The sequence below is a fragment of the Necator americanus genome, chromosome II (assembly GCF_031761385.1).
Source record: "Necator americanus strain Aroian chromosome II, whole genome shotgun sequence".
NCBI lineage: Eukaryota > Metazoa > Nematoda > Chromadorea > Rhabditida > Ancylostomatidae > Necator > Necator americanus.
The window spans coordinates 9,744,554-9,758,823 of NC_087372.1; the positions used below are offsets into that span (position 1 = coordinate 9,744,554).

A 14,270-nucleotide genomic window follows, 5' to 3' on the forward strand; every position below is an offset into this window, starting at 1 on the left:
GTTCGCCCGTTTACACTGATACAGGGATAGATGAACCGAATCAGCTTCTTTCCCACAATCTATGACCCCATGTGGGCTTTAGCCGGCAGAAACACGTAGAACCCCAGATTCGTGTGGTGATGCCTTTAATACGATAAAAAGGAGAGAATTGATCACAGAGAAAGAGATCTCTTTTGGGGACGTCTGTGCTTGAAAAGGCTAAAGAGACTAGGCTTCACTTATTGTCACGCCACTGTAATTTCAACTGTGAAGAAAGATAGCCTCCGTTCTACTCCAATTTTAGCGTGAGCACAGGTTTTGATTTATAGCGCTACATTGCATAAGAGGTTACCAACGTATGATCGTAGCGTAAGTAGTGCCATGACTCCAGCACGAGAGTTTAGCACCGCGCAAACGTCTCACGCCGGTTGGTCAGAAGCGAAATGATCCATGGTGCGGCGAGCTAATCTCCTATTGATTGTACGTTACACTCGAAGTCAACTAAAGTAAGTGAATAGGTGCAGAGGGTAGATGAACCTCTTCTGAATTCACCTGCTCGTACGACTTCATTTCAGAATCGTTTGAAGTTTATTGACTTGTGTACAGCCCTGATAACAATTTGTCGAACCCGAAGAGGTGAAAAACGTTGTTGACTCTACAAATAGGCTTCTTATCTTGTGGCTTCTGTCTTGTATTACATTGTGCCTTCTTGCTAAGGGTATGAATTACATGATTCTCACAGACTTCCCTCCATACACATGTCCGACCGAAACACAGACCTCAACCAATCGAGGACATCTAACCGTACTAGCCGTATTTGTGTGATAAAATATGGTAGATCTATCAAATAGATTCATCAGTTGTCAGCGATGTTTTGATCCAGATCTGTCCGCATCATTTCTATTTAATCATCATTTCTGAAAGGTGGGTTCTAACAGTAGGAGCTCGATACTAGTAGCAATCACTCGTTGGGAGCAGAAAACCCCCAATGGTCATTAACGTAACTTCAGGTGCACTGAATGGACACGTATGAACGCCTTGAAGTACCTGCGGGAGACTTACCCCCACCACCGCCCTCTTTCCGTCCTGTACCTGCTAGTCCAAAACCTGCTCCGTTGAAGGATGCTCAGTCGAAAGACGCTCCGTCGAAAGAACGAAAAAGTGCACAACCTGCAGCAAAGCCCGTAAGGTGGCGTTATAGAAGTGCTTTTCAACAACGGAGAAGGCATGAAAAATTTTAGATCTAGTGATGATATCAACGTTGGATCTGATGAACAGAAAAAATCTCAAGAAAAGAAAGAAGGAGCAAGCGCTCCTGCGAAAGGCAAATTGTAGAAGTTATACCAAGTTGTTAAGCAAATATGACTTCTTCAATTTTAGAAGCCCCGCCTCCCAAAGGTCAGGTGAACCCGGGGAATAAAAAAGGTCGACCTTTAGGAGGGAAGACGCCAAAAACTGGATCGGAGAGCAGCTCTAAGTCGGCGCAGGTAAGTGAATGCAAATTACAGAGTCGTTGGTTTTTTTCTTACGATTTGGGATGAGGAAAGCCGAACGTGAATGGAAGTAAAAGGAAAGCATTAGCCACAAACAAAATCCCTCTGTGGGAAGAATGGTGGAATTGAGTCAGTTCTACGGACAACCCTATTATGGAAAAGAGTTGAAACATTATTTACCAGTATAACATGATCTTTCATATCACGAAAAAAGTAGGTCAGTAAGGAAGACAAACAAGTTACATCAATCTGCATAAGTAGAGATTATAAACACCTTTATCCTCTGAGAGTGAAGTCTTGCCAAAAACGAGTACTTTGTTATGTTGATTGATCGACTGTCCACTATGGATTCCGAATGCAGGATTAATCAAAATGTGCAGATATGCACACACCAAAGTTACCAGTAAATGTGGAACTATAAGTTTAGAATGCCCTAGAAAGCCCAGCGCAATGATGTGGGTCTGACTGCTATCCTCAACACTCAGAGTCGTTAACTTCCTCGCTTCATCTGCTTTTCCGCGGTAAGAGACAGTTTGAGGACTTGAGTATTGAAATGAGATGCTTCAATAGTTGATATCCATCTAGCTTATATCTTCTGGAATTCCTTGTACTGCTATCATTCTCAATTGCGAGGTTGACGAACGCATTTGCGACATTGCAGTAACGTAGTGATCCTTCTACAACCTGTTCTTCTGCGTTTCTCTGTGTGTTTTTGCTCCAGAAGTGACGCGGAACGACTAAGTTATTGTTTAAACCAACTTCGTGAAATGTTGCAGGCGTGATGTCAAATTATCCGCCGGACTGATAACGGTCAGGATAGAATGGACGATGAACGAAGGCTTCATATATGAGTCTGATTGTTATCTGCTTGCTTAGGGGGAGGGGTAGGGCAGGATTGCGGTATGTTGCGAAAAGTTGCTTTCATACAGCACATCGCCAAAGCGCATAATCCAAGGTCAATAAAGTAAAGTGATCCTAAAAAATAAAGTGGCTGAAGGGAGTATGGAATCTTCCGCAGCCACTACCCGTTTGGTCACGTTTAACCGAAGCATGCTGAGAAGTCAGTTCCAACAAGCCACTTTGTATAAATGTCTTGAATATCTTTTTGTGTTGTTTGCTGCTCTGCAGAAAAAGCATCAGAGATACATTCGTCATGAGTGTCGGAGACTGCACCATTTACGGTGGCGATGCTAATCAAAAGCAGGTAGAAGCCTGTGCAATAGTTGTGAAGAACGACTACAAAAATCTAGGAGAGAAATTTGGTTCAAAGTCATCAACATGCATCTTTGAACGACTGTGAGATCACAGAGGGTGTCATTACTCTAAACTGTAATGGTTCAAGCACCTTCGGGCACCGCTCAGGACAATAATAAAAACACCTTCTTCCATGAACTAAATACGTTAATGTCAACGCTAATGCTAAGATACCCAGCCAGCTGGCTGTTATTGACGGAATTGATGCGAACGCAAAAATGTGCTTCGAACAGAAGTCCGACGTGCTCGGAAAGTGCCACACGAAGCAAACATCAGACCACGATAATTGTTTTGTTGACCTTTGTGAACGGACCGGTGGGCCTAATCATTGCATTAAAGTTTAACAGAAATCATCGACGACGCCCACATAAGTGGGAATCAAGAAAGAAATGAGAACTCTCAGACTTCTGCTCGCTTACGCACTAACAAGAAGCATTTATCAGAAGGTTAACCAAGAATCTAGAGCAGTTGAAACTTCGCTTTCCACCATCTAGTTCTTCTCAGCTTTAGGATGCGGTCCCACAAAAGAATCCAGGGAGTTCCTCCTCGATAGAGAACTGACATGTTAGGTCCAATTTGGAGGGATCACTTTAACACCTTGCTGAACCGACAAGTTCCTGAATTCGAGCACGTTTATTGAAGGACATGTGCGGTTGACGAGGAACCACCGACGGAGTCGCAGGTTCTGGTCAGTGTCCCGAAAATAAAAAATGGAATATCCGGTGGAGATGATTGAATAAGTGTAGAAATGTTGAAATATTCACCTCGATCAGGGATTTCTGGGATGACGAAATTCATCCGTTCGGTAGTTCATGCTATAAATAAATCATTGATACAAACATCAATTAATCAGAATACGGAGGAAAAATGCTGTGATCCGCCAGGGACATGACATCAGTTCCCCAACAAATGACAGTTCGAGGAGGTGCTGGCGATTCTATCTGAACTTCTGCAGAACGCTTTGTAAGTATGAGTCGGACGGGAGGAAAATACCGGAAAAGCTGCAACAAATCAAGGAAAGCGCAATCTTTGCCGGCATTTTCTTGTCGTAAAACATGGCCTGTTATCTTGCGAACACGCACAATTCCTTCTCTGTTTGCCTTGGTCCAAACAAAGTCACAGAATATCCATTCGATTGAACCAATTCGGCGCCTAGCATAGATAGAGATAAGGTGATCTGGTTGGTGATAACTAATAGAAAGTGTTTTGTCCTAACATCAATGATCAAAGGCGGTGGTACTGTACCGGTTAGAGGTTCCGCTTCCTGCACGATTGATCGGAGGTTTGAATCCGCCCTTGTACTCACCAAACCTTTTATCCCCTCGGGGTCGATAAATTGGTACCTGACTTGTCTAGGAGAATTAAAACACTAACTTGACACATCGGCTAGCCACTGCAAGTCATTTTATGGGCTAGTTACACGTTCGTAAACCTCAAACGATTTTGAATTGAAGTGAACGTATGGGCGCATCCCAAGCGGATTGATCAACGGGAGAGAGTTTAGAGAGTTTTATCAATGATCAGTCATATCATTCAATTTCAGAATATGCGAAAGATTCTACTCGTGTCCATCCTGATCGTCCTATTTTTCTGCGTCATGTTTTTTATTATGACAATAATAGGCTTTCTACATTTATTGGGTATAATGAAATTTATAAATTCGTTAAGGCCGGTGAAATGTGTATAATATAGTGTTGAATAGTCTCTATTGATTTTGACGTGATAACAATCAATGTACTACCTTTCTACGCAACACTTCTTGTCTTAACAATCGTATGATCTCTAATAAACAACTCACAGTTATTATTCGTTTTTTTTTTAAAAACTTGGTTCAAGAGGAATAGTGAAAAACTAGGAACAAATTGGATCAACGGGTGTCAGAAGGGCATGAAATTATTCTAATTGGTTATTCTTTTTAAAGAAATTAAAAAAGCAAAAATCATGAACTTTCCTAAATAAATTCCCAGTGCAGGAAACCTAAGTTTCTGATTTGAGATGTATGGCGAATAAAGCTAGACTAGGTTGAAGCCGACATAGGGCTTACTCCTATGTCGGCCTCCACCCAGTCTAGCTTTATTTAGAAAATGCGAGAAAAAACCCAGAAATTCTTGAAAACGAAGCGGAAAAGTACGAACCTAGCGTGACCACCCATCACAGTTCTACGTAAATTAAAGCCTTCTATTACTCTTTCTAATCAAGTAGATTTAGTTAGTAGTTCTTCTGAAGTTTTCCGCGGAATAACAAAAAACTTCGTTCTTTAAAAGTAAAGCCTTGCTCTGAAATTTAGAAGCAATACCTTTGAGCGATTTTCTTCTCAAGTGGAATTTCAGTCATTCGGCGCACCTCTTCGACGGTTACGGTCCGGTGATCACATATTACACAGTTCTGATGCAAATGCGCTCTCAACGTAGCTACAGGTGCTCTGAGGTTCTCTCCTCATCTCCTGGGACTCTTAAAGCATGCGATGCTGGGAGCAGCTCTTTGTAATCCCATGGTTATTTTGACGTCTACACGGTGCAGCTTCGTAAACTGGTTGTTGCCAGTTTTTTTCAACCCGGCTACTGCATTGCAAAAACTTAGGTTGATTCCTGTAATCTAAAATACGTATAAAATTTTCGGTTCACCTCACATACAATACTGCTACTAACTTGTAGCCAAAGAAATTTATCTCCGACGGATTAATCCGTCTGAAACCGTCCAAATCTTTGAGAGTGGGCAGAATTAAGTTTTGAGAACACCATTCGAATAGAATCGAGTCGTTGATTTCAAAAAAACTTCCAGAGTTAAATAAGGAAACTGTTGCCATAAAATGTTCTGATTACAAAATTTCCTAGCAGAATATTTTCTACAAATGATAATACATACCTTTTTATTAATTTAAAATTTCGAATTTAGATATGGCTCAGATATGCTATGAAAATATTCCAAACCGGTGTGATCGTCCGGCTGAAGCGGACTTCAGACTTTCTGTGGTGTTCCCTTAGCTCATCTTCACTGATCCAGGAAAATTAATAGTAGTGGCATTTTCTGCAAAATTAGAATTGTGCTTTTCTAACAACGCCTTCTTTTTTTTAAATAGATTTATGTGAAAGACTGCATAGTTTTCTCTCCATTCGCGTCATTTCTGCATTTGGAGAGCAACCATACTTCAACTTCAAACCTTCCCTCGATTCCAATATAACAAAGACACAATTTGAAAGAATTACCCTAAGCACAGATTTTCTTCAAGTTTTTCCCCGTCAGTTATCAAAAAATGATGTTTTAACATAAAATGACGTGAACAACATAATCGTACTGATAAAAAATAATGTTCCTCGTCATGTAAACTGTTGGCTACTATTCACGCAGCCGGTTTCATTCGTGTTTCCAATTTCTGAGGAAGGAATGTTACCAACCTGATGGAAACGTGCAAGGATACAAAGAGTGGTGGCAGTGGTGAAGATCATCGCGCGCAGTGGCCATGGATATTAAACGGTTGCAACGTCCCGTTTACCTTTTGCGACATGCACACGAAGTTACTGCGCGATACTACTGCACTATGGCGCAACAGTTCGACGTCGTTAAGCCCTCGCAGCTCCTTCTACCGCTCCACAATCCCGGCTCACGAATTCAAGGGGTGGACCCGTCGCACCCCATTTCATAGCTAGCACGAATTTGACGCCGTTGGGACCCGTCCCGCCTCATTTTTGGAATTTCGATTTACACACAGACACACACACGTGACAAACTAAGCCCTTATTATATAGCATGCTGATGATTCTTCCGTAATGCTAACGGCTATTTGAGGAGTGTTTCACTTTCTCTCGGAAGTCTTCACAAGCCGGTAGGTTTTATTCAGCCAAGCTTTTATCACTCTACTTTTACTGTAACTACCAAAGGAACTCATTCACACCACACAACATGGAGGTTGATGGGAATCAAGAATATTCCGAAAATGAAGGGCCAGTACTAGTAGAAGACAATAGGTCAGCAGACCACCGCTACAGTTGACTTCATCGTTTAAATAGTAATTCTTATTGCTTACGAAATTATGAATATAAAAGACCACTCTTTTAGAGAGGGTGATGAACTTCTTTCAAACAAGTCCGAGACCAGGAAGACAGGTACAACTAAAATACAATAATGACTGGAATATATGTACTAATGCAATAATGTTATATTTTGATGCTTTCTTCCCTGTAGTTGCCGGCACCTATGTTTATCCAGACGACCGCGACGCGGCCACATCACCGTCGTCGGGCCACGGATCCTCCATAATTGTCCTTATGCATCAGCATTTATCATTTAATATATTCAGAATCGATGAAATCGAGCACTGCTAAAGTAGAAAACGCATCAGACCAGGGTACTGAATATTTGCTGGAGGAAACACAAGCAACTGCATCAGAAATTGAAATCGTAGAGGAGGAATATTTTACGAAATATAAAAACTCACCAAGAAGCGTTAAGGTTGCGGCATGTTTGCTATTCCATACGCTTTATTTTTCCATTAATTCGATATGATTTCAGCGGTGTTTCTTGGAATTCGCATTTGTTTTATTTGGTATTCTGTTTGTTTTTTGTCTATTCGCAACAATTATAGGGATTTTGCATTTACTCGATCGTTTAACTTTCTTTAAACAATTCAATTCAATGACCTGTTTCGCTAAGTAGTTATTCTGTGTGAAATGTATTATGTAACAATTATTTGAATGTAGTGTCACATTTTTTATTACATATGGTTGTAACTGTTTTTAATTCCTATTAGTTTCCCAAACTAGAAACCACTAAAAATTAACCTTTATTAAAAAAAACAATAAAAATTCTAAAGAAAGCTGTACAACAGTTAAAGGTTTTCCGATGCAACTTCTCCACGTACTTTCCAGTTTACACGTTTAAAAGTTTGTGTTTATTGGTGCTTTTGAGGGTGCTCGGGGGCTCCTGAGGTGTGGACATCCTCTGCATCAAAACCGAACGACACCAACCAAGTTTTCATCTTTTTGGGGTGATGAATTGGTACCAAGCTTGTCTATACCTTTCTTGGAGTATTGAAACACCTGATATTAGGTTACTCTGAAAGTCTTGCACCAAAATTTACTTTTCGACTCAGAATTTCAGGAACTTTGAACTAATTTTTCTTTGCGACTGAATATAGTGGGATGTTCAAGAAGCTTTTGCCAAAAAGCTATAGAAGCTCGCATTTCACAACCAGACTTCAATGACCCAAAGTCAAATTTGCACAATCGTGTTCTAACACCAGAAATTCGCTGTTTAGGCCAAGTATGCGATCATGAACGTCAAACGATCCTGAACTGAATTCAAAAATGTTATCACATCCCGAGATAGTTGATCGATGCTAGCAATCTATTCTTCAGGGCGGCATTTGAACATAATAAGAAGAAATGAAAAAAAAACACTTATTCCATTTCTCTGTGATTTTCTTTTTAATTAGGTAGACATTCTCTCGTTTTTTGGAATATTGCTCACACAAATGTAGTTAGAACCGCTTGCGATTACAATATTGCTGCTTTCTGCGTACAATCCGAACGGTGAAATGTGATAAATTTACATTCTTCTTCGCCGCTCTCTTCAAGTTCGCTTCAACTACGTCCGTCTAAAAAAGACAGATATTCGGAATCAGTACATCCTTATCTACCCGCTGCATTGTTTTCTTCCCCGAAATTAAATCGCTTTCCTTGCCAAATTTCGAATCTTGCTGCTATCTGTGTTGGCGAACGAGTTTCTTTTAATTACATTCTAAGGAAGAACAGATGCACAGAACAGCGATTGTCATCTACATAATACTAAACCCGAGCGTAATATAATTCTAAAATTTTCACTTTAGCTTTCATACATACCAATCTGAACGTCCGCCTATTGCCATCGGCCAGTAGGTATCGCCGCTCCAACTCAACTCAATAAAAGATAATAGAAGTGACACTTTCTGTGTTCTCTTTTCTTTTTTTAGAAATCTAAGAATTAATGAAAGTTGTCATTTTCTTCCTGAATACATCAGTACTAAATTTGGAAAACAGCGAACTTCATTCTGCACTTACAATAATTTGGTAGGGCAGAGATTACGCAGTATATAAGAGCTTCCGCTGTGGCTGCAGCATGATCGATTCGAATCCACCCTAGTGCTCAACAAGCTTTTCATCTCTCTAGGGTTGATAAATTGGTGCCAGACTTGTCCGGGAAAACACAGGCTTGACAGTTAGTCGCATAAGTAACTGCACGGGTTCGTTAACCTCAAACGGTGCTGAATTGACGTGAACGCGGTGGCGCATCTCAATTGGGTTGTTTAACGCCGACACTTTATCCGTTGTCTCTAATCCTTTATATCTCTACGATTCGAATTCAGAAAGATGAGTTATTCTCTCCCCCCCCCCCTCTCTTTTCCCCAAAAATTAGCAGAGACTGACGTGCTGATACGAAGTCACGAATGTGGTGAAAAAGATAAAGTTCTACATCAGATCACTTAAACTGTTTGATGCTATATAAGTAGCTGTTATGCTTCCAGTTCCTGGATAAAACATGTTGTGAAGGTGATGGGGCGGTGTAGTGCAGTCGGTAAAAGGTTCCGCTGTGGCTACAATCGATCGGAGGTTCGAATCCGCCCTAGTGCAAACCAAGCCTTTCTTCCCTCCGGGCCGATAAATCGGTGCCAGACTTGTTTGGAAAGACGAAATCACTACTCGGCGCATTGCCTAACCCTCGCAAGTCATTGTAAGACTGCATGCGCGTTCATAAAGCTCAGACGATAAGCGTTGTGCACTTCATCCTTTATCCTTATCCTATGAAGGTGATGAGACAGAGATACAGGGAAATAGAGTTCCATTGAGATACAGGGTAGAGAGCAGAAGTGAAACGCAACACATGTAGTTGTCACGACCATGAAACGAGCCACAATGTCTCACTTACTTTCTAATGAATCAGCTTGTAATTACTGTGCGGTACTCCTTCACCTTTAACATTGTGTATATACAAAATATTATAACCATTACATACCATGGCGAAAGAAAGAATTACTGGCGCCCGCTCGACCAGTTCGAAGATCAACGGGAGTCAAGGTGATCAAGGTGATCACATACCATGACATACCATTACATACCATTACATAATACAATATTATAACCATTACTGATATTACGCTGATTCTAATTTTTCCTTCGCATCATTGCGATACTGTCCAGAAGCCGCAGGGATCCGTATCGTTAGATACCCGCAGCCTCCGCGACAACCTATCCTTTGAGGAAACGATTGGCAGCGGCGTTCGTTAATTGCGCCGCACAGCAGTTCATAGCGTCTGCAGATCGTTGCGCCGCGTTTGCGTTATGCCCCGCCCTTCACATCGTCCATCTTCTGCCCTCATCATCTAATGAGGTGCGAAACATGCCTCGCAGGAGCACGCTATCTCTGGTATTGTTTCTGTACGGAGTATTGATCACTTACGTATAAAGATGCATCGAACGATTGCACATAAAATACCAGAAATAGGAAATAAGTGTAAACAAACAAATCAAAACTTTTACAAACTATTGCGATACCTTACGTGCATTAAACACATACAAATACACATATAGAAGATACAGATATATTTGTATTTGTAAATATATATCTATACCACCTTGAACGTCCGGCTAAAGTTGGACATCAGGCTTTTTGTTTTTGGTGTTCGCTTCGCTCGCCTCCTCGATCTATAAGAAATAACAGTAGCGACATTTTTTTTGTAAAATTAGAATTTTTTCTATCAGCGCTTTCTTCAATTTTTTTTACCAGAAAATTTAAGCATAGATGAAAGATTTTATGGCTTTACCCTAAACACGTCAGTTCTATATTTGGAGGACTATTAAACTTGATTTTACATCTATGTTCCTCTCACATCTCCACAATTTGGAAACATTTAAAATATGAGTTTCCTCGTTTTCAACTATCAACAAAGAATGATGTGCTAACATGAAATGACGTGAGTATCACTATCGTTGTGATAAAATTACGTTCTACGTCAGATCGCGTAAACGTTGGCTGCTATGTATTGTATTTAAGCAGCCGTTCGCGCTTGTGTCTCCTCTTTTTGAAGAAAGGATGTTAGCAGCATCAGGGAGAGATGCTGGGAAATAAATATGCGAAGGAGCCATAGAAACCCATTCTAATGCGTCGGGGCTCCCGCGCAGCAGTCTGATGCAGTGGAACCCGTCCCTCCTCGTTCTATAGCTTCCTTACACCGGCGCACCATTCCGACGCCATAGGACTCGTCTCACCTTATTTTACGTTGAGGCTCCAGCGCACCAACGCCGACGTCATGGCGTCCGTCTCCCTCTCTTTTTGGAATTTCTTGACTGAGACACACACATACACGCACGTGACAGAATGAGCCCATTATTATATAGCATGATAGTTTGCAAATTTGGAAGTATACATTCACATAAAAGTTTATTTGCCATCATCAACATATGGCAGAAGCAAAGTTTCATTATCAATGTCAACATACTCAATTAGATGTAGGTAGTGGTCCAGTGGTTGGAGTGCCCGTCTATCAGTTGCATGGTTATGGTTCGGCACATCACCTGTGCAGAGTGTTGCTTCATTATTGGGTATTTTCGTGGCACACACACGTGTGTGTGTTTGTGTGTTTGTCTGTGTGTGTCACGAAAATACTCCACAATGATGCAAAACTCAGCACTGGTGAGGTGCTAAAGCATCGCCACGCACCTGATAGGCGAGCACTCTACCTTTTCACCACTGTACAAAGCTATGAAATCATGTATGTTGGTTTTGATAAGGAAAGTTAGTTTCCCTCATTTATTAGTGAAGGTAAATGAACTTTTATGTGAATGTATACTTCCAAATTTGCAAACTATCATGCTATATAATAACGAGCTTATTCTCTCACGTGTGTGCGTAGGCGTATGTGAGCGTCTCAATCAAGAAATTCCAAAAAGAGAGGGAGACGGATACCACGGCGTCGGTTTGCTGCGCTGGAGCCTCAGGGCGGTAAAATTGGATGAGACGGGTCCTACGGTGTCGGAGTGGTGCGCCGGTGCCAAAAAGCTATACAGTCGGGAGAGACGGGTTCCACTGCGTCAGATTGGTGAGCGGGAGCCCCAACGCGATAGAATGGGTTTCTGTGGATCCTTCGCATATCTATTTTCCAGCATGTCTTCCTGATGCTACTAACATCCTTTCTTTAAAAAAAGGAAGCACACGTGCGAACGGCTGTTTAAATGCGATACATATCACCATATCATCGGCTTACGCGATCTGACGTAGAACGTTATTTTTATCACTACGATAGTGATATTAACTTCATTTCATGTTTGCACATCATTCTTTGCTAATAGTTGAGAACGGAGGAATCTCATACTTCGAATAATGTTTTCAAATTGTGGAGGTTTGAGAGAAAAATAGATATAAAATCAAGTTTGATTGTTCTCCAGATATAGAACCGATGCGTCTAAGGAAAAACCACGAAATCTTTCAAACAACTCTAATTTTACAAAAAAAAATGTCTCTACTATTATTTCTTATTGATCGGTGCAGGCGAGCGGAATGAACACCAAAAAAGTCTGAAGTCCGGCTTTTGCCGGACGTTCAGACTGGTGTATCTATATCTGTATAAATACAAATATATCTATATCTTCTATATAGTTTTTTCAATCACAAATCTACGTCTTCCAACGACCAGGTTCTCGTTTTACACTTTTTAACTTTTACTCTGGAACGTTTTCAGCTTCATTTATGTTTTCTGATGTTGTTTTATTCTTATTCAAGTATTCTATATTTTGCTTCATTTTTAACATTTTCATTTTATATGTGTTTTTTTTTGCACTTTCTACATTGCTACGTTATTGGCCTACTGATCGCAAATAGTCTAAGATGTGCCTGCTCTGGTCTACCGACAGCCACTTCTACAAGCAATTATTCGGCTGCAGATAATCAGCTGCGAGTATCTAGCGACCGCCTGCACAGTAAACCGACGCCATGGGACTCGTTTCGACCCATTTAACAGGTTCCTGGAGCTGGTGCACCAATTCAGCGCTGTGGGACCCATCTCATTGTTTTCTGGGTTTTCGAGATCGCCAGGCACACATGTGGCAGAATAAGCATATGTAGCATATTTCAAAAGTAGAGAACACGAAGAGTTTTTTGCCACCTTGAAAACGGCCACAAAGCCTAGAAAGGCTAGTTGCATCGGTTTCGAATACCACTGCCACTCATGCTCACTCATGCTCATATAATTGCAAAGTTGAAGAAAATCGAAAAGCTGAGGAATTTGTTAACATTTTCATACAATTCTTCTACTTCCGCTCTTCCATAATTCTCGGTTTTGACAGCTACTAATTAACAGATTTCTTATGCAGCTTTCATCTCAAGGGGATATTAACATGAGGTATAAAAATAATCCTCATTTTCCTTACATTATATAATATATGTGTTATATATTATATGTGTATCTATGTAGACGACGTTCTAGCCTTTTTTGCTTATAAAAAAATACTTCTTTGTAAGGTCAACACAATTAGCAAGATTCGAAGCTTGTCAACTTTTTCCCTGGAATTTCATAATAAAAACCAACTCAACGGGAAGGTCAAAAGGTGCTGATTTTAAACCTCTGTTTTTCAGAAAAGGAAGTATAAGGAGGAAATCATAGTAAAGCAGCAAAAAAAAAAAACAATAACTTGCACACATTCGAATTGCAATTCATCACATTCCACCATTGCGATTGTAATCAGGATCAGAGATTTGATTCCCGCGCGTTGTGGCAAAAACATTAACAACGTTAATAATATTCCCTACAAGGTGAGGCAGCACAGTTCTTTGTTTACGTTGTCATTTTTCACGCACCTTGTCCGGAAGTCATTTTTTGAGAAAGCGAGAATATATTGTAGACCTTAGAGCATTGCAGTTGAAGAAAATGTCTTCTGATTCCTTTTCTCTAAACTAATTCTTCTTCCAAAAACTCTGAACTCTCCATATTCTTCAGAAAAATTCTCCCTTTCGGATGATCTCAAGTTTTTTCCTGAACGACGACTAACCTTCGATTAATACGTTTCAACTTTCTTTAGTTGAATCATGCTTGAAATCCTGTTAAGAATAATGATAACGACAGGTTCAAGACAGATGAATGCGAAATAGCTTAGGAAATTGTTAAAGGTTCAGCCAAGTTTTTTGAACTCTCCATTGATCAATACGACTTTTTTGAGATATTCAACAAGAAATTGAGATATTGTAGTCCTACCCACACTGTCAGCGCTGCAAGTCTGCTCAAAAATCGTGCGCAATCGTTGTCTACGCGCTCACGTTAATGTACAATATATTGTATGATCACCCATCATGCCGATTTTAAGTCGTCTCGTAGAGGAATTATTCTCATAAGCTTCAGGAACATGAGGTAGGCGGCAATTTTGAAAGCGGCGTATCGTGACATCTACATAGGGTAATGCAAACTCATTTCCTCATTTCGTGAGAAAAATAATTCACAGATGTTTTGCTTTGTTTCGCCGTGTTCTGAGAAAAAGAAACAGGATCACATTTAGCGTTTTGCTCGAAAGCAGTTTTCCTTTT

The 14,270-nt window shown here is 40.5% G+C and overlaps 1 protein-coding gene across 4 annotated transcripts; it reads left to right on the plus strand.

The window, feature by feature from the left end:
* Positions 1 to 699: 699 nt before the first annotated feature.
* On the plus strand, positions 700 to 7,379 carry RB195_017315 (uncharacterized protein; the record flags this gene model as incomplete). Of its 4 annotated transcripts, none has more annotated exons than XM_064184259.1 (12): positions 700 to 798; positions 863 to 903; positions 990 to 1,022; positions 1,079 to 1,168; positions 1,221 to 1,303; positions 1,360 to 1,466; positions 4,270 to 4,366; positions 6,513 to 6,549; positions 6,605 to 6,691; positions 6,783 to 6,829; positions 7,024 to 7,175; positions 7,236 to 7,379. In XM_064184259.1, the coding sequence occupies 12 exons, from the start codon at positions 700 to 702 to the stop codon at positions 7,377 to 7,379; spliced, it is 1,017 nt and encodes a 338-aa protein (XP_064040137.1). The 4 variants fall into 4 exon arrangements, with proteins under 4 accessions (XP_064040137.1, XP_064040138.1, XP_064040139.1 ...); XM_064184258.1 differs by having other exon boundaries at positions 1,101 to 1,163; XM_064184256.1 differs by lacking the exons at positions 700 to 798; positions 863 to 903; positions 6,513 to 6,549; ... (2 more) ...; positions 7,024 to 7,175; positions 7,236 to 7,379 and having other exon boundaries at positions 999 to 1,168; positions 4,270 to 4,413.
* Between the last annotated feature and the right edge of the window lie 6,891 nt (positions 7,380 to 14,270).